General features: G+C 46.1%; 1 protein-coding gene and 1 pseudogene across 2 annotated transcripts; one reads left to right on the top strand and one right to left on the bottom strand.

Annotated features, from left to right (window-relative positions):
• Nucleotides 1-2,681: 2,681 nt before the first annotated feature.
• LOC121458954 (52 kDa repressor of the inhibitor of the protein kinase) lies at nucleotides 2,682-18,569 on the bottom strand. 2 transcript variants are annotated; one of them, XM_041668395.1, is made up of 6 exons: nucleotides 18,133-18,569; nucleotides 14,998-15,118; nucleotides 11,690-11,797; nucleotides 8,762-8,798; nucleotides 7,169-7,638; nucleotides 2,682-6,775 (listed from the first exon to the last, which is right to left on the bottom strand). In XM_041668395.1, exons 1-6 carry the CDS (start codon nucleotides 18,219-18,221, stop codon nucleotides 5,720-5,722), a joined length of 1,881 nt encoding a protein of 626 aa, XP_041524329.1. In that variant the 5' UTR covers nucleotides 18,222-18,569; the 3' UTR covers nucleotides 2,682-5,719. The 2 variants fall into 2 exon arrangements, with proteins under 2 accessions (XP_041524329.1, XP_041524328.1); XM_041668394.1 differs by having other exon boundaries at nucleotides 2,682-7,638.
• A 601-nt stretch (nucleotides 18,570-19,170) lies between these two features.
• Nucleotides 19,171-19,781, top strand: LOC121458642 (annotated as a pseudogene).
• Nucleotides 19,782-23,165: the final 3,384 nt, after the last annotated feature.

Raw genomic sequence — 23,165 nt, 5'->3', positions numbered from 1 at the left:
CTAGACTGCGGTCTTTGCAGACAGCACACCCAGAGTCATGGCTGGCACTAAGGGAACCAAAATAGCAAATATTCTTAAAGAAAAATGTTGTCATAAATAATATTAAAGTGTCTCCTTTAGAGTGCTACTGGAGCTTAAGATGAGAAAAACATGTATTATTATAGAACATGAAGCATTATGGAAAATGTTGGGCCAAAATTATCTCAGGGCCTGTACCTCGAGGCCTACAGGACAGAGAAAAGCCTGGCTCGAGTTTGAAGGATAGTCTCAAAGCTACTGAGTGAGGATGAGGCAGCAAAATCTAGGTGGACGCTCCTCCAGCCAGAGGGAGGGCTTGGCTGTCTCTCATTGGTTGGAGGTACCCCACATCACACGATGTCACTTAACCTATAAAGCCGATGCTCTCAGTCTCTATCTAATGGCCAATCCTGGTTGTCAACTTGACTACATCTGGAATCAACTAAATCCCAAGCTGCTGGGTTTTCTTCATCAGATTATTTGGAGCAGAAAGACCCACACAGATAAAGACATGGAAGGAGGAAACATTGCCTTTGCCCGCTTGCCCTCACACTCACTGGCAAGTTTATCTAGTTGCTGCAGCCGGTGTCAAATTCACCTTCGTCAGGGTCCCAATAGAGACTGAAACCAGTATTTCTCCAGGAATCATCTAGGACTCCAGTTCCAGATCGGGACTGCTGAGACATCCAGCCCTGAGGATTGAAAAGCTACTGGATTCTTGATCTGGGAGACTGCTGGATCACACAGCAGCCATCCGATGTTAACTTGAAATTAGGGTAAGAGGTAAGCAAACCTTCACGCCATGCTGGAATCCTGGTTCCACAGCTCGCTAGGTGTCCGACTCCTGAGTCTTCGGCTCTCACCTGGAAAGGTGGCACAGATACCTTCTTTATGGGGTGGTAGCTTCAACTAGATAGACCAGGCGAACGGCCTCGGCCCAGGCCTGGCACACACCAAAGAGGCTAGCAGAAGCTGCTACTGTGAACAGTAAGTCTCCCGCTGCTGCTGCAGGAGAATCCAATCGGCACCTCACAAGCATCCCACGGGGCTCAGTTAACTGCATTCAATGAATGCTTGGTCTATTGCTAGGTATTGGCTGCAGACCAGGTTCTTGGATTACAAGACCCATTAATCAAAGTTACAATTTAGAACTCAGAAGCCTTTGACTTTTCTAAGTTCAGTTTTAATAATTAAAAAAAAAAACACCCTCATTCATGTGCCCTTAAGAATAAAGAAGCAGATGAGAAAGGAGGCAACTGCCCACTGTGTCCCAGACTCGTCCTGTGGAAGTTACTCGTGGAACCCAACTTGGACGTTTGGGTCCAGCTCTTCTTTGCTGTCAGCCTCTCGTGCGTAGTGATGAATGCACACAGAGAAAATAGAAAAGCCCCCAGACTGCACCGACCGCTTTCTTGATCCCTCAATTACAATATCCTCTTTTGCAGTATATCCCTGTCGAACATTTGGAACGAATTAGGACTTTAAACTTCCAGATGTTCCAACTACTGTAAATTTAAACTCATTAAAGAGAGGGCAGATTTACTACCTCTACTCAGTTTTGAAGTCTGTTGTTCACTCCGTCCAAGTACTTTATGGACACAAACACAGTGGCATGTTCTGTATTCTATTTATATAGCATGCGTGTTGGGAAATAAGGGGCATAAAAACAGGCCTGGGAAGGAACTGCCAACCTATAGTTCAGACTTATTGTTCCTAAGTCAGTAACTATTTCCTGAAGCTGACCTAGGAGATAGGTTTATGCTAATCTATACTAAAAACGACTCTGCTTCTCCTGGGCACAGAAACCTGGCCAGAGCAGCCTTTGACGGTGGCGAGGCGAAAGCTGCACCCACTGGTGAAATAAATGGACCTGGGCCCACAGCCCTTTGTGGTAGTGACTTGGCAGCTGAACAAAGGTGGCAGCATTTCTACATCCAGTTTGTAAAGCCTCAGAAGTCGCGGGCTCCAAGATTTTGCATTTTCGACGTTGTGCTGAAAGCTGGCAACGGATAAAAGAAGTCTGTGTCCAAGACAAATGTTTCCTTACAAACCTGAAGAATGAAGTGGCTTTCATAATCAATTTTAAGATCAAATGCCTGGGCTGAAGTACCTGGTTCTGGTCCTGGTTGGCTATTTAATTGGGGACAATTAATTTACCTCTGTGTGCTTGCTTTCTTCACTGAGAAACGGAAGAGATAATGAAGGTGCTTTGTCAGCTCTGAAATATGGTGTAAATATTAACAAACACTGCACGGACAGCTTCCCTGTGCCTGATGAATCACTTCAGTTCACGCAGCGCTAAGAAGTGGCCAACCCCCAGAAGAAATGAAAATAAACCAGACCCAGCTCATTTATTACAGAGGGGTTGATCTCCAGAAGTCTCTTCCAACCCAAACCTCTACTGAACTTACTGGAGTCTATCAAAGAAGGCAGAAGAAATTACATGCGGATTTGAATGGAGGATCTGTTCCCATCTGCTTTATAGAGCCACCAGCCCATAGTAGGATTCGACTGTGTGACTTCCCCCCAGAAGTGAGAGTAAATGCCAAAAGCAAAAATTCCTGAAATTAGATGTTAATTCTTGAATACATTTCTTTTTTTTTTAAAGATTTATTTATTTATTATGTATACAACATTCTGCCTCCATGTATGCCCGCACGCCAGAAGAGGGCGCCAGATCTCATTACAGATGGTTGTGAGCCACCATGTGGTTGCTGGGAATTGAACTGGGGACCTCTGGAAGAGCAGCCAGTGTTCTTAACCACTGAGCCATCTCTCCAGCCCTTGAATACATTTCTTATGACATTTTGCAAGCTGTCCAGATAGACTTCTTCAAACTACACAAGGCTTTTGTAGACACTTTTCCTTCGCCATAATTTAAATAAATCTAATCTACTGAAGTTGTGCGTGTTGTGTGTATGGTTATTTAAAAGTACAGTTGCGGATGGGGGTGGGCTGGAGAAGTGGTTAGATGGTTAAGAGAGTTCAGTGTTCTTGTAGAAGACAGGGCAGGCAATTCCCAGCACCCACGTCTGGCAGCTCACAACAATCTGTTAACTCCGGCTTCAGGGCCTCCAACCTGTGCCCACAAACACACATACCCCCCCTACATATATACAATTTTTAAATACAAATTAATCTTTAAGAAATAAAATACAGTTGTAGTCCCATGGGTCAACTCTAGGCTGTAAGTTCTGTGGGTTAGTGTACTTGGTTACTGCCAATACTTGGCTGAGAAGTCTGGCACATTTGTGATATAGATAGCCACCACAGTCACCATTTTCTAATTATTGCTTTTTGAGACAGGGTTTCCCCTTGTAGCCTCGACTGTCCTGTGGACCCGGCTGGCCTTGAACCTAAGAGATCCGCCTGCCTCTGCCTCCCAAGTGCTGAGATTAAAGGCGTGCGCCACCACTGCCCAGCTAATTACCTTATCTTATAAAGTAGAAATTCTCCACCAAAGCTACACAGACTATGAAAATCCTTTTTCTGTTTAGTGAAAAGGGGTTCTCACTTTTTTTTTTTTTTTTTGATTTTTCGAGGCAGGGTTTTTCTGTAGCTTTGAAGCCTGTTCTGTAACTAGCTCTTGTAGACCAGGTTGGCCTCGAACTCAAAGATCTGTGTGCCTCTGCCTCCCGAGTGCTGGGATTAAAGGTGTGCGTCACCACCACCCGGCCAGGTTCTCACTATTGTAACCTTGGCTGGTCTGAAACTCACAGCAATTCTCCTGCCTGAGATCATCATATACCACACCTGGCATGAAAGCTCCTTTTTAACAAACTAGGGCTTTACCAGGGTGCAGCTCTGGCAGAATGCTTGCCTGGCACGCATTACACCTTCCACAAAGCCCCAAGCTAGAGGATACCCAAACACAGAAGATGGCACCTTACACGCTTCTGGCTACATGGCTGCGGTGGACTGAAACAGGACCTATTTTGCAGCTACTGCTGTCTAAGGGAATCTATTTGCTCATCCCTTCCACCTAGGCTAGCCAAGTGACTTGCTTGGACAATATGTGGTACAAGTGATACCCCTGAGTTTCTGAGTCAGGCTTTGAAAGTACCCTTGGTACCATGGTACTCTAGGACCACAATGACAGAGAGACCAACCATCCCACCTAGACACCAACAAATTTCCAAACAAAAGACAGAAAGCCCACACGACCTTTGCAAAGAAATCGTTTAACCAATCTCAAAAGTGTGAAAAGTGAAATGCTTTCTTTAAGCCATTAAGTTTGAGCAGCAACAAGGCATTAAGAATAAATTATCTAATCCTCACAGCAACGCCTGGTAGAGGAAACAGACCTTGGTTGGGACAGCCTGCCAGGCACAAGAACAAGTGTCCCAAGAACTAGAAACAAACGACAGGCCAGGGCTGATAGGTCAGTTCTCTGTTAAAGACAAACACCGTGCAGAATGCCAACAACATAAAGTCGTTTCGTCTTCTATAACCTGCATAGGCAATGTGTCCTGATTTGACACACCACAGGGCTTGACCCAGCGCTTCAGCAAATGTATCCGACAAATGCATTTTCCTACACCTTAAGCCACATACGGAAAAAGAAGTAGAAAGTATCTCATCTTGAGTTGTAAATCATGAGGATGATTATTAAATAATCATTTTAGGAAAATGTACAAGAATGTGTTTTGATCTGCCAAAAAATACCTCAATTTTTGAAATTTAAACAAAATTTACATTTTATTTAGATTGAAATAAACTGTACAAAATTGATTTTATTCACCAAAAATAACGGTAATATTTTCTGTATTACTCTTTAGATAAACCACAAAACATTTATTTTTGAAGGTTTTGCTTATAAATCAAGACACGGTGGTAGATATAATCACGAAAGACAAGAAAACAGACAAGTCGATTGCCTGTATGGGTGGCCTTTGCCTGTCTTCACCGCAGAGCAAAAGTGAATTTACCTGTGGAAAGGGCTATGGAAATGTGGGCTCGACAAAGGAATGTAAACAGCAACAACCAAGTGGGTTGACAGCGCCTGGCTCTGCCGTTCACTTGCTCCTCTGAGGTCCTTCTGTCCTGCACAGACTACTGAAAGCTGCTTACTGAGCTCACAGACTCTGTAACTCCTGGGCTGCTCATCGTGCAGTTGGATTCTGTTGCTTTCTTCTCTGCTCCGCAGTCCTGAGGCTTGGGCTTGCACGTGCTCAGCAAGTGCTCCACTGAGCTATCCCCGGCCCTTGCTCTTTTTCTTTTTTGAGACAGTCCCACTATGTAGCCCAGGCTGGACTAAAACTTGTGATCCTCATGCCTCTGCCTTCCAAGTGCTGCTACCACAAATTTTAAGCACCCATAACTCCTACAGGTCAAAAGTCAATGGTGTACACTTCATCGTAATACATTATAAAATGTATCTCTCACAAATTCATTTTTCAAAGGCCTGATAACGCACCACCTGACAACTGAATCCATAATGATAATGTTACGTCTAGAATAACTTTAAAACAGTTCCCGAGTCCCACAGCAGGGAGGCATTCTGACATTCCTGGTGCCAACTCCTACAACAGACAGGTACAGAGAGCATGAGAGTTCAAACAGGAGCCAATACGTGGGTTACCAACAGTTAATGACGCACTTGACTGGAGGTCTTGCGGTAGGCGCAGTTAACTGACCCACTATACCTTACGCTTTTCTTCCAAACGGCAAACACAAAGACGACAATCATTTCAGAAATCTTTTAGGCATTTTCAATGGTTTCCGAATTATTCGTAGGAAGCTCTGGTTTATTTGTATAGAGTTTGATGTATGTGTCCACCATTAAATCCAGATCATGTTTTATATCAAAATTTATGTTAAGTAAAGCCAAATTACTTGACCTCTGGTCTGTCAAAGTGTTCCGCAGATACGCCTTGAGACGCTTCCGTCCGTTTTCATAACGCTCATTCTCAACTTTCATCACAGGGAGAATACACAGGACCTTCAGCAAGGCATACACATTGGGGAAAAACTTGATGTCTGGAAGATGCAGGGCTTCGTAGATGGTGGACGGGAGCTCGATGTCTTTCCCCCTGTGCTTCCACTTGATTCTCCAACAGTGCAGCTCGGCTGAGAGCGTGTCAGGGTTGGGCAGGTCACTTCTGTACATGTCGGCATGGTGCTCCTCTGAGGTGTTGAACTTGAGCTGCCCCATCACCGAGGGGACCAGGGACAGGCATTTCAGAGCTTTGAGGTGCTGCTCAGAAAATATATCTTTCAGCTCCTGAATAATGTGCTCCACCGTGGGAACACTGAGGGTGTCTTTATAGTAACTCTCCGAGGTCAGCTGAGATTCCACGTTACCTTGCTGGGCCCTCCGGAATTTCCCCGGGAGTTTCATTTGAACGTCAAGTTTGGTTGCTAAGTTTGTGGCTTCCTCAAACCAAAACTCGTGATAAACTTCGATGTTCTCCATCACCTCGTTAAGCGAATGCAGTACTGCAGTCAGACTGCTGGCTGCAAAGAAGACATCCGAGGTTTGTCCCTGGAGATTCTTCCCAAAGGCTCTCGTAAAAGATAACACATTCTTAAGAACAACAATGGTAACGATGAAATCGAAGTCTGTCACTGCGCTACAGAGGACAAATGCTCGCCCCGCTACGCAGTTATTCCACCTGACACTCGTGTCGCTGTTTATGCCGTCTAAACACAGAACAAGCGCTTGCAGGAGATCCACCAAGACCTCAAAGGCGTCGTGCCTGCCTGTCCACTGGGAATGGCAGATCTCCTTCAGTTCTTTCCCTCGCTCTTCACTGTTCTGGAAAAGAACAGAGATCACATTGTCAAGTTCTAAGAGCAGCTGTGGTGACCGGTGGAAAAAAGAACAGACTTCCTCGATCGTCCCTAACGCCATGGACACCCCGACCACAGGGACAGACTTCGCCAGCCAGGCATTCAAGGCACAGGAGGAGCAGAGGGTGTAGACGGCCTGGGGGTATTTTTCTAAAAGTCTCGAGGCAACAACTTTCATCTTGGAAGAAAACCCACTGGACACAATGTAGGCCTGACCACGGCAATACTCCATATTCAACCCCCACTTCTCAGTTATCGTAGTGTGAAATTTCACAGCCAAAATCTCTGCATCGGCTTCGTATGGCAGGAAGCCCACAAACTCCTCTCTCAGGTTGTGAGCTTCATCGACAAACCTCACCAGCACGGGCAGCTGCTCCTCTCCTGCTATGTCCACCACGTCATCCGTGATGATAGAGAAGAAGTGTGAGTCCCTCACTTCCCTGAGCGTCTCCTCCCGGATGCAGCTCTCGCAGATCTCCAGCATCTGTCTCTGCTGAGCTTTAGAGCAGAAGAGCGTGTTCACCGCTGTAGTCTCAAATCGCTTCCGCAGGACCTCTTCTCCAGAATTGATCCGGCACTCCAGCAAGGCCTGAAAGTTGTCTGGAGCGAAGAGGCCTTCTGGGACCTCATCAGCCTCGTGCCCATCCAAGGGTATGTTCTGCTTCCCCATGAGAATCAGGATCTCAAACAGCGACTTGAGGTACTCTTTGTTCTCCTTCTCTTCGAGAGTGAGAGGCAACACGTTTCCATCCTGCTGGTTCCCTGTTTCGGCACTGGGGTTCTGAGCAGTGTTGTTAGTTTCCTGTTCTTGTTCACAAGCTTCCTCAACTGGAAAACAAAGGAACCACAAAAGACAAAATAGATCACAGTTTTGATTGGCTAAATATCTAAAATCTACAAACTCATTCATTCACCACTAAAAGAACACTGACAGGATAGGACCCAAATTAAATTAGTAAAATGAAGACACAAATGCTGTGGACAGACTTTAATAAACACAAATGCTGTTATGAAGTAGGGACAATTTTTAATAACATTACACCATGAGAAGAGGACAGTGTTTCCACAGGTATCTTACATGTATCACACTACTTTCTTCAGGCGGATGCCATCAACCCCACTTGACTGCACAGTTGTCTTTCCTAGTCCAGAGTGCTCCATGTAAGCCAGGCCATGTTGTCTCTAATTACAAACTCTGCCCTCAGTGGTTCCAACTGCTAGCAACTCACAACGCTGCAAGTTCTGAACTCTGCTCTCTCCTCTGGGTTCATCTGTTAAGCGCCATAGGCTATCAGAGATGCTAACAACATCTAAGTGAGGGTGTTTACTTCAATCTAGCAGCTTGTTTTGTTCTACTCTGTTTCTATCTTTCCTGCCTTTCTTTGCTGAGCATGTTTCTTTATCTATAAAGAAGGAAAATATTATTTATCATGCAGCTACTGTGGGAATTAAACAAAGCACCAGGATGATAAATGGTATCAGCCAAAGCTATGTCTATAGCAGCAAAAGAAGATAAAGGAGGAGAGATGGTGTCCACTGGTAAGAAAAGAAGCAATTTCTAGTCCCATCATTTGACGACACAGCTTACACATCAACATCAGCACCTACAGAGACTGTAACCACTACACCCAAAATACCCACTGCCTTACAGCCAGGAACTAATTATGTTCCACGATGTGCGTGGCTGGCTTTTCTGGAGCACTCCTTCCCTACAGGGACCCCTAACCACTCCGAGGGCCTCGAGGGGAGAAGGCGCTGTGCTCTGCACATGACAATGTGGGCAGCACAACAACTCTGCACACAGGGGATCCTCCAGGCTGCAGGACAATGTTAACCACAGTTTTACACTCACGCTCAAGGAAGGTTTCGGATATGAAACACATTTATTTGTTCTTACCAGGTCAACCCTTTTAAAAAGGAATTCAAAAGCGTCATCAACATTATCACTTACTTTTTTTCTGCTTCAGTGTTCTGATTTCATCTTCACTCTAAGAAAGAAAAAATTTAAGACAATCATCTTTAGTAAATCATCTAGACTTAAGCCTGTTCAGAGCAAAAAAAAAATCTCATTTGAGAGTTTAAGGGGCTTTGTTTTTAAAGAAAGTGTCTCATGTACTCCAGAGTGGTCTTGAACTAAGTAGCTGTGGATGACCTTGAACTTCTGACACTTTGCCTTTACCTCCCAAGTACTGGTTTATGTGGTACTAGGAATTGAACCCAGGCCATCATTCATGCTACACAAGTATTCTGATCAGCAAGACTACATCCCTAGCTCCAGAGAGAATCAATTCTTCACACTGAATACATTCTTAAGACACATAATAGGAAACCAAAACCATGTGACATGCTCTTGATTCCAAGCTTATACTGAAGTACTAGAAGAAAAACGACGTATTATTGACCTACTTTCTCCCTAATGTATCCTAACCGGACAAATGCATACTGAGTGATAATTGAGATGAAGATAGACCACAGCACTTAGCATCATATTCACGAGGACACGATGACTCCTCTTCCCAATCTAACCCTAAATGTCACAAAACCAGGAGGCTGCTGACCACAGAACTTCATGAGAAGGCCTAGGAAGTACAAAGTGAGGCACCAGCTCAGAAGAAAAAGCAGTAGAGTTTTTCTGTACCCCAAACCATCAGAGGTAGAACTTTCCAGATCAGTCTTGCATTCTCCCACCAACACTCTCTAGTGTTTGTATACACTCCACCACTATCTGTGGCAGGAAAGCAGTGCCAACGAAAGCCAGAGACAGCAGGGCACCCGATGGGCTCTCAGGACACTGCACTAACAGAACCATTAGCATGCTGGCTAAGTTGACAGCCCTCCCCTAGCCCAGAGGGCGCAGTTAAGGAATGGCAAGTGTGGAAGTGTGCCTGTCATGAAAGGCGGGCACAGGGAAGCGACAGCTGATGCAAAGGACGGCCATGTGAGTAAGTGTGAGCACTCATCCAGGACAAATCCCAGAGAAGCAGAAGGGAAAAGACGAGAGATTAAGTCCTGAGATGTAAACACGTCATCAGACTACTCAATACAGGAACTGAAAATACACTATGGCACTTGTTTTTATAATTGGTGGTGCTTGGGACTGAACCCCGTGCCCCGCAAATGCCAGGCAAACACTGTAACACCTGGCTGTATGCCTGACCCTGTTCAATAAAATTTAAATGTCCACAATAAAAAACTTCAGAAAAGCTGGACAGTGGTGGTACACGCCTTTAATCCCAGCATTCAGGAGGCAGAGGCAGGGGGCTCTCTGTGAGTTCGAGACCAGCCTGGTCTACAAGAGCTAGTTCCAGGACAGGCTCCAAAACCACAGAGAAACCCTGTCTCAAAAAAAAAAAAAAAAAAAAGAAAGAAAGAAAGAAAATTCTCAGGAAGAATAGTGGACCACTTGAGGAAGCACCAGAATTCAGGGACAATGGAGACACACATACAAGATCCTGTGGTCTATAGGTACCCCCTGTGTGCTACCTAACATTTGAAATAAACAACATGAAGAGCCTTAAAAAAACACCTTTGAGAACTACGGGAGACTACAAAAGGCTGCAGCTAATATGTTGCCTTTGTTTAACTCTGTGAAGTTATGTTACTGCGCCTGTGTAAAACACCTGATGGTCTAATAAAGAGCTGAACGGCCAATAGCAAGGCAGGAGAGAGAAATAGGCAGGGTTGTATGCAGAGTATAAACAGAAGGAGAAATCTGGGAGAGGGAGGAAGATGTCAGGGGCCAGGCACGCAGTCACCCAGACAGCCACAGAATAAGAGTGAAGGTAAGGTATAAAGAAGAAAAGGAAAAAGCCCAAAGGCAAAAAGTGGTTGGGATAATTTAAGAAAAGCTGGCAAGAAACAAGTCAAGGACTAGTATTCATAACTAAGAATAAGCCTCCGAGCGTTTTATTTGGGAGCTGGGTGGTGGACCTCCCCCGACAAAAAGCCAAAAGAGTAAAACATCACACAACATTGAAGAGCTAACTTGTCTTCAAAACTAGGTGAGGGGGAGCTGAGTCAGTAAAACGGCTTAGCAGGCAACAGTGTGTGCCTCCCAAACCTACCCCGGGCTCCCATGATAGGGCAAGGGTGTGTGCCTCCCAAGCCTACCCCGGGCTCCCACGATAGGGCAACGGTGTGTGCCTCCCAAGCCTACCCCGGGCTCCCACAATAGGGCAACGGTGTGTGCCTCCCAAGCCTACCCCGGGCTCCCACAATAGGGCAACGGTGTGTGCCTCACAAGCCTACCCCGGGCTCCCACAATAGGGCAACGGTGTGTGCCTCACAAGCCTACCCCGGGCTCCCACAATAGGGCAACGGTGTGTGCCTCACAAGCCTACCCCGGGCTCCTCAGGTGTCCACATGCCTGCTGCCATGAATGTGTGCCTAATGAATAATTAATTACGTAACTGAAAATAAAAATGAACCGGGGTAACGTGTATATAAGGGTGTTCACCCAAGGTCAACAAAGACAGGTAGGTTTTAGCTATCTGAAAGGTGGCAAAGGATTATAAAAGCACATATAATTTATACGACATTATAAACTTTTTCTAGATCCTGTCACCAATAATAGCAAAATTCTCCACTCTAAAACAGTCTAGATCTCCTTGCCACCAGTCCAGGAAAGCAATGAGCTAGTAACCTGTAATCAACACCCGGCCTTGTCCCAAGCCAACAACTATCAGCTGGGCTCTATCTGGAGGAGCTTTTCCAACTTAAACAGCACTACGACAGACTAACCATCTCAATAAACACGGCTCACTTCCTAGCACGCTACCTGGGAGACACAGAATACCACAGGAGAGCTGCTAACAAGTGCTTCCGTGCTTGATGTAACAGGATGTGCAGAGAGAGCAAAGCTGAGGAGCCAGAGACATACCAACTCTTTTATTCGTTTTCTGTGTCTGCTATGTGGGTTGTTCAAATGACTGGTGAGGTCAAATATTGTTGGTATTGCATTATCTCGAAGAACTGTACGGTAAGGACTCTGAAAAAGAAAATGTATCAATTCAGAAAAGGTCCCTAAAAAAAAAAAAAAAAGTAAATAAAATCCTCCATTAATGACTTCTCTAGAGCTTCTTTACCTGTCTCTAAAGTACAGACACGCAAATTCCGATGCCCTTCTGTTCTGTCCTCCATTAGCTACCAAGTCTATAGGAATCACAGGTCTCCGGAATTTTCTATGCCCTTTAATGTGCAATTACAATGCTCCCCCTTCCCTGCCATTCCCTCCACTGTTGCTAGCACTGGGAAATATCAAGGCAGTAAAAACATGAACTTGACCAATGCCTTTTTAGACTCCAGTTCCTTGATCTAAATAGGAGTCAGGTGTCAAGTAGTTCACGTCTTCCAAAATGAAATTATTCACATACTAAGGATAACAAAATACATAATCACAAGTCTACCAACACTCAACTAGGTATTTCTAAACTCCCTTCTTGTCTCAATGATCTGATCACTAAAAAGGCACCTTTCTCTGCCCTGCTGTCTCACCAGAAGCTGGACCTAAACCTGCATAGTGACAGTCTTCCATAGTGAGCCAAGAGGAAGCTGGGACAACAAGAACTTAATTAAGGAGAGTAGCTGATAAATCACTATCATTCCCACTAGTTAGTTCAAGGAGAGAGTGACATTTATTTCTCTCTCCAGTTATAGGAAAACACAAAGCATACTTCATTTGAGGAACTTTCTTGGTGGTAGTGATATTTCAAAGCTGACTTCTCTGAACTTTTTCACCTTGGTAAGGGAGGTTGGGAAGACAGGACAGAAAAATGTATCCAAATGAAACAATCTGCTTGGATTCCATCCAGAGGTGCTGTGAGCACTCAGGGAGAATTACTAGTTAGTCAGTGTTTTCTAATTCAATCCCACACATCACAGAAAACAAAAAGTCTAATTTATTATTATTAATTATTATATTTAATTTTTTGATAAGTTGAGACATGGTCTCACCATATTGCTCAAGTGGCCTTCAACTCATGATCCAATCTACCTCTGCCTCTTTACTGTTGGAATGACAGCTATGAGCCACCATGCCAGGCGCTCACTCTCTTTCTCCAGGGTTTTCTGAGTAGCTTTGGAGCCTGTCTTGGAACTCACTCTGTAGACTAGGCTGGCCTCGAACTCAGAGATCCTCCTGCCTCTGCCTCCCGAGTGCTGAGATTAAAGAGTGCACCACCACCACAGGGCACAAAATGCAATTTCTCAATACTTGGCTCCTAAGGTGGACTAAGAACTCTGAGTCTACCAGGAAGTCTGAGTTGGGATTGGTATGGACAAAGCTACAGAGGAAAGTTCACCTATGATACCCTGGGCTTTTCATCTTTCTCACTAAGCCAAAGTCTCAAAATTAAACATAATCAACATCAAATAGTTGGGTGATTGGGGGGATTAGAGGAGGGAGGAGATAGTCTAGAGAATTTTCAAAATTCAAATTTAGCAGACAAAGCAAAGACCAGAAAAACTGGAATATGAATGAAAATGATATATTCTATATTCATTTATAAATACACATGTCAAAAGATTAAATCTAACTCACATGAACAATGCTAATTCCACATCACAGTTTACTCTTCGCAATTTAAAGGAACCACGCTTATCTTACTCTAGCACCAAAGATAACAGGTTTTGTTTTTTTGTTTTTTTTTTTGTTTGTTTGTTTGGTTTTTTTTGATAATAGAGGTTTTGGCTTTGGCAGAACTGCTCATGTATGCTAAAAAGCTCTTAAATGCCAAGCTAATGAAGCCAGCAGGCTCACATGTTTCCATACAGTTATCATGCGAGCCAGTCTTCAAGATGCTTGTTCTGCACACACAGAAAGAACATGTCTCCCATTTAAGTTAATTTACTAAAGATGAAAGAAGCATTGGGAATTACAAAAAGCAAAACTAGCTATTCTATTTCTACTCTATGCTCTGACTAAAGTCAGCTACATTAGTGAGCTATATTTTAAATTTTTCAGATTAATCAGGCTAGAATTACACAGTTAAAAGATGATATTCACTATACTAAAAGTAAAAATGCATGGTTTGTGTATTTTAAAATGAACACAAAAGTAGTTTGCCTTTAAAACACACGGCTGATCAGTATAACGCTTGTAACAAAGCAAGGTTAAAAAAAAAAATCCCTCAAATATTTGTGATTAAATTGTTGAACCGGAATTGGCTCACCTCCCAATGACTTCACAAGTATCTGCTTCAATTAATATTGAGAAATAAAATAACCCAATCATTCTTTAGTTTTCTGATGCCTCTGCAAAATGTATCTGAAAAAAATATCAAAATAAATTGCTTCATAATAATATATAGTGTACCTTCAAGTCAAGTTCACGTCTATCCAAGCCTAATCAGAACGTTAGTTATACCTAAGAATGCTATGGATTTACCAAACTTTTTCTTGTTGGTTTCTGGTCCACACATGTCAATCAAATCTGCCTGTTTCTTTTATGAATCACATTCTCTTACTAGAGAATCTTAGAACATTAGAAACCCTAAGATTTTGTTCAGGCCCAGAAGGGAAAGGTCTGGGTGTAAGAACAGCTTCATGTTACCCATGTGATACAGATTCTTGTTCTAGCTAGTCCTTAAAATTACACAGTGGGAACGAGGTAAGAGCATCATTCCTAGGTGAGACTGCCATTCACAAGAATGCTCTAGAAGAGCTGGGGTTAACTCAGTGGTAGAGTGGTAGTGGTACAGAAGGCTCCGGGTTCTATCCCTAGAACCACATTAAAACAAAACAAAAAAACTCTAGAAAAGTAGCTTGAAATGAACAGCCACAGTATTACACATGTACATTTCTGTAAGTTTAAAAGTTATTACCTCTAGTGAGGTGGGGAGGGGGCATCAAGAAAAGAGGGGTTTAAAAAGTCAAGGTTTTTTTTTTTTTTTTTTTGGTTTTTTGAGACAGGGTTTCTCTGTGGCTTTGGAGCCTGTCCTGGAATTAGCTCTGTAGACCAGGCTGGTCTCGAACTCACAGAGATCCGCCTGCCTCTGCCTCTGCCTCCCGAGTGCTGGGATTAAAGGCGTGCGCCACCATCGCCCGGCAAAAGTCAAGTTTTTGAGAGCAAGCAGATACTACTACTAGACTCCAGACCTATCTTCAACTCAAATTGTATAGGCAGACATTCAATAAAAACTGACATTGCAAACCAGACAGCAAGGGAGGAGAGGCCACGCTCTTACTTACAGTTCGACAGATCATAGAGGTCTCGAAGTGTTTGGCGCATAGTCGATAATGCTTATTTAGCTGATCGGGGGTTTTGTCTTCTAAGTCTGCTCTCCTACAATTTTCAACCCACTTCTGGCATCTATAAACAAAACCAAAGTATAATTATGAAATATAAAGTCAAAGTTTAAATTTTAGCGTTTGGGCTGGGCATAGGAGCACACACCTATAATCTCAGTACTTGGGAGGTTGAGGCAGGAAGATTCTGAGTCTGAGACCAGCCTAAACTACATAGGAAACCTCATCTCAAAACATATTTAATCTGAGTCAGGCATGGTACATATATATGTTTTTTTTTGGGGGGGGGGGTCTTTCAAGACAGGGTTTCCCTGTGTAACAGTCCTAGCTGTTCTAGAACTAGCTCTTGTAGTCCAGGCTGCCCTTAAACTCACAGGGATTCACCTGCCTCTGTGTTGCAAGTGCTGGGATTAAAGGCGTGCGCCACCACGGCCTGGCCTGATATACACACCTTTAATCCCAGGTGCTGGGATTAAACAAATAAATAAATATATTTGGAGCAGGCAATTATCTCTTTTAAAGGGCCACAGACCATACATAAAAGTTTAGTTAAAAATATATAAACATATTTATAAATAGACTTAAAACAGAAATCAGTGCCAAGTGTGGCACATGACTTTGATCCCAGCACTCAGGAAGAAGAAGCAGGCAGATTTCTAAGTTTAAGGTCTGCTTAAGCAGAGCAAGTCAGGGTTACAAGAGAAACCCTGCCTTGAAAAACAGAAAGAAAAAAAAAAAACAAAAAACAAGTATCGACAATGTAGAGAAAGAGAAATCAGTCATTTGAAATTAATTTCTGTATGTAGTATAAAGATAACTATTTTCCCCCCAGCACAGGGGATAGAACCTGGAACCTCACTTATGCTAATCAAGGTCTTTAGTCCTGAACTCCATCCCCTGGCTGAAGACACCTTTGGAATTTCTACCAAGCCTGCTGTCAGATGCCGCATTACAAATCAAACTTTTACTATTCCCCAACAAACTGTAATTCCCAATCTTCCTTATGTCAGTAACTGTTTTATGTTAAAAGCCTCAGGAGTCTGAGAGAGATGGCTCAGTGGGTGGAAGCCGTGCAAGCCTGGGGATCTGAGTTCAGATCACTACGCCCACACGAAAAGCTGTGTCTGCAGCTCTAACCCTATGGGAGCAGAGACAGGAGGCTTGCCGGGGTTTGCTGGCCACTAGCCCGGCTACAGGTTCAGTACCCACACTACCCTCATAACACATACATAATCTCGGGAGTTACCCTTGACTGTTTTCTCTTATAACCCACACCCAAACTATTGGCAAATTAAGTTGGCTTCATCACCAAACTTTATCTAAAACGCACAATGTACCTCTTCCTCCTCTTCTGATCTGGACTATTGCAACAGTCGATCCCTGGTCTTCCTGCTTTCACTTTTGCTCCCCTACAATGAACAAGCAGCCAGAAATCCCTGGGAGAACCTCTCTCAGCTCTAAGTTCTCCTGCTTCACTCAGAATAAACCCCGGAGTGTTTCCACAGACAACTTCCTGAACAGCTTGTGACTCCCATACACACCTCATCAGCAAGCATGCCTTGACTGCACTCTTCCTGTCTCCAGACTTCCTAAGGTATTTCATGGATGTCCCCTGCCCTAATTCAACTCTTTGCTCAAATTCACTGCGGTGAGACTTTTATTACTCCCTCTGTTTAAAATAGCAATTGTGCCTCTCTTATTATCATTTTTTTTTCTTTAAATGGGTAAGTGAGACAAGATCTCACAACTGTAGCCCTAAATGTCCTGGAACTTGCTTTAACTCAGGCTGGCTTCAAAACTCAAGCTAATTCTCCTGCCTCCTCAGAGCTAGGATTACAGTGCACGTCACCAAACGCAGCTCCCTGGCTATGGTTTTTTTTTTCTTTAAAGTCTACTTATTGCCGGGCGGTGGTGGCGCACGCCTTTAATCGCAGCACTTGGTAGGCAGAGGCAGGCGGATCTCTGTGAGTTCGAGACCAGCCTGGTCTACAAGAGCTAGTTCCAGGACAGGCTCCAAAACCACAGAGAAACCCTGTCTCGAAAAAGCAAAAGAAAAAAAAAGTCTACTTATTTATATGCATGAGTGTATTACACTTTGAGCCTGGTACACACAAAGGCCAGAGGAGGTTGTTCATGAGATCCCCTGGAAACGGAGTTACAGGGGGTTAAGTCACCCGAGGTGGGCTCAGAACCCAGGTCTTCTGCAAGCGCAGCAAGTGCTCTTCAGCGCTGAGCCGTCTTTGCAGCTGCTCCCTGGCTACCTTTAAACTCTTCCAACCCCTGCTGTATTTTTCTTTAGGGTATTTCTCATTTGGGGGGCACACTACTGTAAATATTTTACTTCCAATTTCCCACCACTTGAACGTAACCTCTGAGAGCAGGGACTTTTCAATGGCTCATCTGTTACCCTGCGCTCAAACCAATTTCTACCAATTGTAGGCTTTCGATAAATATTTGTCCAACTAATAAATAGCATGCTACATTACAACGCCTGTTGATAGATCTGCTCCCTCCACGGATTAGGCGCTTTCTGCGGTTCCTGACAGCATTCCCAGGGTCCCCAGCACCTGACACGAGTACTCCAAACACGGCTAAGCACTGACTTTTAAATGAATGGACCAACAAGAGAGCCCCGTGAAACCCTATCAATCACACTCAGTCCCTACGCCTCTCAGAGCACGACCCGGAGGATGAGCTGCCCCAAGGGAAGAGTGAAGTTTCAATACCTATTCCCACGCCCTCACACGCGTCCTCGGAGCTCCCCACAATAACCGAGGGAGACAATGAGTAACGGTCCGCCTCTGAACGCCGAGAACGATGACAACCCCGAAGGAGGCAGCAGTTGTGACCCGATTGAAGATCAAAGCAAGCGGCCCGACTCCAAACAGAAACACCGTCCCAGGAGCAGAGGCAGGGCCGCCGGGACAGCAACCCGGGAGTCCCACCCTTCCCTTGACAGCTAGGAAAATGAGCCGGACGACGGAAGCCGCTCGGCGCCCCCGGGGTGGCACCCTCTCGGCCGGGTCCCCGAGGGCGCAGCAGCGCACGTGCACCCGACTCCGCGCCCCGCTCACCTACCTGGCCGGGTCCCGAGGGAACCTGAAGAAGGCCAGGTCGGACTGCGTGCTCTTCCGTGTGCAGTTCGGGGCGGCGCAGAAGTTCGGCATGGTCGTCCGGCCACCGGCCGGTCCAGCCCTCCCCTCCCCGCCTCGTCAGGGCAGCAGCACGGCCGCCCCGCGGGGCCGGGGAGGGGAGCTGGGCCGGCCAGCCGGCCGGCTACGCCAGGCCGCGCGCGCGGAGGAGGGGCTGGCAGGCGAAGCCGCGAGGGACAGGAGGGGCGCGCGGGCCGAGGCCGGGCTGGGGCCGCGGCTCCACAGTGCTGTGAGCGGCCGGGAGGATTTACCGCCGCCGCCGCCGCTGCTGCACCTCCAGCCCGCCCGGGACGCTGCCGCCTCCTTCCCACAATGCACCCTGGTGCTCGGGGGTGCCCTCTCTCCTCTCAGCCTCCTCCTCCTCTCCTCGCCGGCGACCTTTCCCGCGGGCGAGCATGCGCACACGAGCCGAGCGCTTCCGACCGGGCGTGGGCTGGTGGCGGCAGAGCTCGGCGCCTCTGCCTCAGTGCGCACGCGCACAGCCCAACCCGCGCGAGGGAGGCATTGCGCATGCGGCCTAGCCTCCCGGGACTCCGGAGCCAGCAGAAGCCAGGGCTTCTCTGGTAGGTTTGTCGTCCTTCAGGTCCCCGGGGCGAGTTCTGACGTTACCGCCACGGCCGCGTCATCCTGCTTTTTGAGTAGCCGCGCTTAGGCGTCCGTTGCATGGATGCCATAGACTCTTAGGACCACAGAATCCGCACGACTTTGGTGACTGCTTTGCAAACTCCGTGCACGGATTGGACGCAAACGTGGGGGTTGTAGAGGCTTTAATTTTTCCCAGTGTTGCCTCTCGGTTACTTTTATAACCCGGTTAGTGCGAGTTTGCCAGCCCCACACCTCGACTAGACGCTAAGGGCGAAAATTCAGAAAAAGCAGAAACTTCCCTGGTGGCTTCTTGAAGAGCAGGAATAGCGAAATGATTAGGCCAGCAGCACCCTAGAGACTGATACCTCGGGGCTTCTCACCGTCGTGGCCTGATCATGTTCCTGTGTGACTTAATGCCGAAATGAGTGGTCGCTGTTTAGAGCAAAGGATTAGTATCAAGTTTTGCGTGAAATTGAACAAGTCTGCCAGTGAGACCCACCGTCTTTTGAAAGGGTTTAGGTAGGGCGGGAAGATGGCCTAAATGATGCATAAAAAGTTCGTCCAGTCACGCACAGGACGGATGAAAACACCCAGAAAGTCAAGGACTCGGTTTTTTCAAACAGACAGTTAACGGTGAGAATGCTGCAGAATGTTAGACTCATTCTGAAAGAAAACCTGAACATGAGAAAAATGTCTGCCAAAGTTCCAGCGAGTATTCTAAAGGATGAGCCTGAACCCGAGAAATTTGAATTCCCTCTGATTCATTCAAAGGAAATTACGAAAAACCATTTTATAGTGAGGGAAAGGGCAACAAGTTCTGAGATGTGGAGTCCTTTGCAGCAGAAAGCTGGTGGGCAAATGTCTCTGCCTGTGTTGAATCCCAGAATCCACGTCCCCACCCCCACTCCCGCCAGCCAGCTTCTGCAGGGCCAGCCTCAGTCAGCAAGCATTCCGCCTAGGGTGGCTCAGCATTGGTTCACATCCTGCTGAAATGAGCCTGAGGTCGCCAGAACCTGACCAGGGAGCTGTCCTCATCTGCTTTTCCTCTCTGGCTCCTCCTTCACGCTGGGCAGGATCCAGCTACATATAATACTGATCTATGGGGTTCTCTTCCTTGCTGTTCCCAACCTTCTTGGAGGGCTTGTGGCTGTTGACTTCTGGTGATAGTTTGTTTTTTATTTCAGCAAGTGTGGCTCTCTTCAGTGCCTGTAGCTCGGCTTGGGGCTACCCTGCACATCCTGCTGTCCCAGGGGATCATGCCAGTGAGAAGTGCGGGTCTAAGTCTATTTCTGTGTCTGGGGAGACATAATTTTCTGAGGGGACCCCAAAAGAAGGCCTGCAGTTTCAGCCTGCTTCACAGTCAGGGCCTGAGAGGTGTGGTACAGAAGGCAGTGTGATCTAACCCGAATGACTCACGGTTGGCCTACAATAGTTACCTCACAGAACTCCCTTCCTCCGACAGGAGAGTTAGGTGTGTCTCATTCTCCTGTACTTTGGACCACCATTCTTTTGGGTACCTTCTGCTAGAAGAGAAGGGTTGGCCCTAGAACATTTAAGCCATGAGACCCAGGTGAAGGCCGTGATGTCCCATGAAGAGACTAGGTGATTCCTCGGGTTTCACGTTAAGGGAGTCTGGGATGCGGTGCCGATTCACACACGACATTTATTTAGTTACTGAGGTCAAGTGTGTTTTGGATGGTGTTGAGCTCTGTAGTGAGATTGCTAAGGATAGGTGGGGTTGACGGAGGAGGCGGTTTTTAACTATATCCGTGAAGAAGGGTGAGAGAAAGGACAGTGAGATTGGAGGTGGTACAGCATGAGGCGGGGTAAAAAGAAAATGCCCTTTTAGTGTTAAAATACTTAGGTCAGGCGGGGGGCAGGTAGTAGTGTTGCAGACGAGGAATTTGAAAACTTTGGGCTTCCTCTCTTCTGCCCTTAATTTTATGCTAGTAGTTTATACATTGCTACCCCTATCTGCAGGTATGTTTATGACAAACTCCCTTGTTAAAGCAGCTAATTGGACCTCCCCGCCCCCAAAAGCAGGCTATACAAATTTAAACAGTCTCTTCGTACCTCCCTGTCAGAGTTCACAGAATGAAACTTGTCTCAAGAGGGTTGCAAGTACTCCACATCTGAGAAAGCATCTCAGAATGCCTAAGGGGGTGCAGAGGGAAGGGAAGCAACAGCATCTCAGCGCTGGCCAGTGTCTGCCTTACCCAGGGGTTCTGACACTTAGTGACTCACTTGCTAAGAAATAATACTGGTTCGTAATCCTCACAGCATAATTCACTTTACTGTCTCTCCTGCTTTCAAAAGGTCTCAAGGCCGGGTGTGGCAGCACACACCCAGACTTGGCAGGCAGAAGCAGGTGGACCTTCAGTTGTGAAGTTCCTTGAAAGCTAGATCTTGTCGTCTAGCAAAGCTCTTGAAGAGGGGTGGAGAAATGGCTCAGCATATTCAGAGCACCAACTTCTTCCAGAGGACCCCGGTTCAAATCCCAGCACCCACGTGGAAGCTCACACAAAGATACATGCAGTCGTAACACCAATTCAGTTCGCATGACATAATATCTGGGAGCTGGAGAGATGGCTCAGTGGTTAAGAGTGGTTCTTGTAGAGAAACGGGGCTCATTTCCCAGCACCCACATGGCAGCTCACAACTGTCTTTAATTCCAGTTCCAGAGGACCTAACACCCATGGCAAAACACCAGTGCGCATAAAATAAAAACTAATTTTAAAAAAGTATATATTAAAAAAAAAACTCTTAAATACAAGCAGCACCTTATAGACTTCTCCCTGCTTAGTAGTTCCAAGACATCCCACTTCTAGGTCGTCCTGTGAGATGAAGTTCTGGTTCCTCCATGCTTGCCACTCAGGACAGTACATCTTAGGATGAAGTCCCCACTACTGCAATAATTTTGATGAATTCATTGATCTTTTCTCTGGTCTTGTAATCATTACATAATAGTGTGTCCATGGGCACAGACAAGGATCCCACACCACTATTTTCAGGTCTTATCTCCATGTTACTTTATTTTGTTTTTTTGAGACAGGGTCTCACAGAGGTCCACCTGCCTTGGCCTCCCAAGTGCTGGGATTAGAGGCGTGAGCCACCACTCCTGGCTCTCACTTATAGCACAGATCCTGAGAGAAGTGGTTTCTGGGTTTATTTCATCCTGTAAACAGAGTTAGTGTGAACCCAGCCGTGATGCTGGACTGAGACCCATATTGAAATACAAGGCCCCAGAAGTAAAATGGTCTGGGTTAGGGTTTAAACACAGAATACTAAGAAGCAGGTGTTAGGAGTGTGGACTCAGATTGTTCTAAGTGGTTTCCAAAAAGGGACTTAATTTATTATCCGAAGCCAAGTCCCATGTAGCAGTCAGATTGAAGTGCCATTTCAGTCCATTACTCCTTTGCAAGGCTTTCCCAGACATACTCAGCAGTGGCAGGATGTCTCAGATTTGGGGGAGGCAAAATTACCGCCCCGACTTTTAGTCCACTTTCATATGACTGCAACATCACTGAACCCAGCGGTAGAGCCTGGGCTCCTGGGTGACCGGAGAGCTCTAGCCCAGCGGCACTTACTGAGTGCCTGAAGTCGCTGATGGCCTGCACCTCACTGCACAGGCTTCCTGAGTTCCTGGTCCTGTAGACTGAGATCCAGCTATGATTCTGGGCCACACCTGGAGGTGTGGCTGCCTTGGGCCTTTGGTGTGGTGTGATTTTCCTTCCTGGTCTTTGGACCGTCTTCCTGCCCCCCGACTTAAGCTGTGGTCCCACTGAAGCAGGCCGTTTCTGCTTCAGCCCTGGTTCCAAACTGTCTTCCTGCATCCGTGGAGTGGGATGGGGAGGGGCTAGTGGCCAAGCCCTCCCTTAGCAATCACAAGGATTGCTTACCTCTGGGCCCTAGAGTCAGGAAGCCTTTTCAGAGCTGTAGCTAGTCCCCTTCTCCCTGGCAGAAGGTCAAGCCTGGCGTCTTGTGACGTCGAGAGAGCTGGCCATCAGCACGCCTTGAGTCATTCTCAGGCTTCGTCAGCTGACTCTCCCGTCATCTTACTCCCGGCTCTCACCTTCACCCCTCTGATTCTGAGTCAGTTCCATGCTACTGTATTCCGTGTTACCGCCAGATACCTTCTAGGAAGGTACCATTCCGTCACTGATTTTTGTCTACTTTTCTCTGTCCCAATCACCTCATCTTGCTTCCTGTCCCACCCAAAGTAATGAAATAAATCATCTTTTTTGGGGGGGCAACATTTTATTGCTTTATTTTTGTTGTTGGTGGTTGGTTTCTCTGTAACAGCCCTGGCTTTACAAACTAGGCTGACCTCAAATTCAGAGATCCGCCTGCCTCTGCCTCCCAGCTGCTGGGATT

This window comes from Microtus oregoni, unplaced genomic scaffold (genome assembly GCF_018167655.1).
Source record: "Microtus oregoni isolate MIOR12 unplaced genomic scaffold, Mior012 000018F_ref0000195, whole genome shotgun sequence".
In the NCBI taxonomy this organism is placed as follows: Eukaryota; Metazoa; Chordata; class Mammalia; order Rodentia; family Cricetidae; genus Microtus; species Microtus oregoni.
This window is presented reverse-complemented; position numbering and strand designations above follow the sequence as displayed.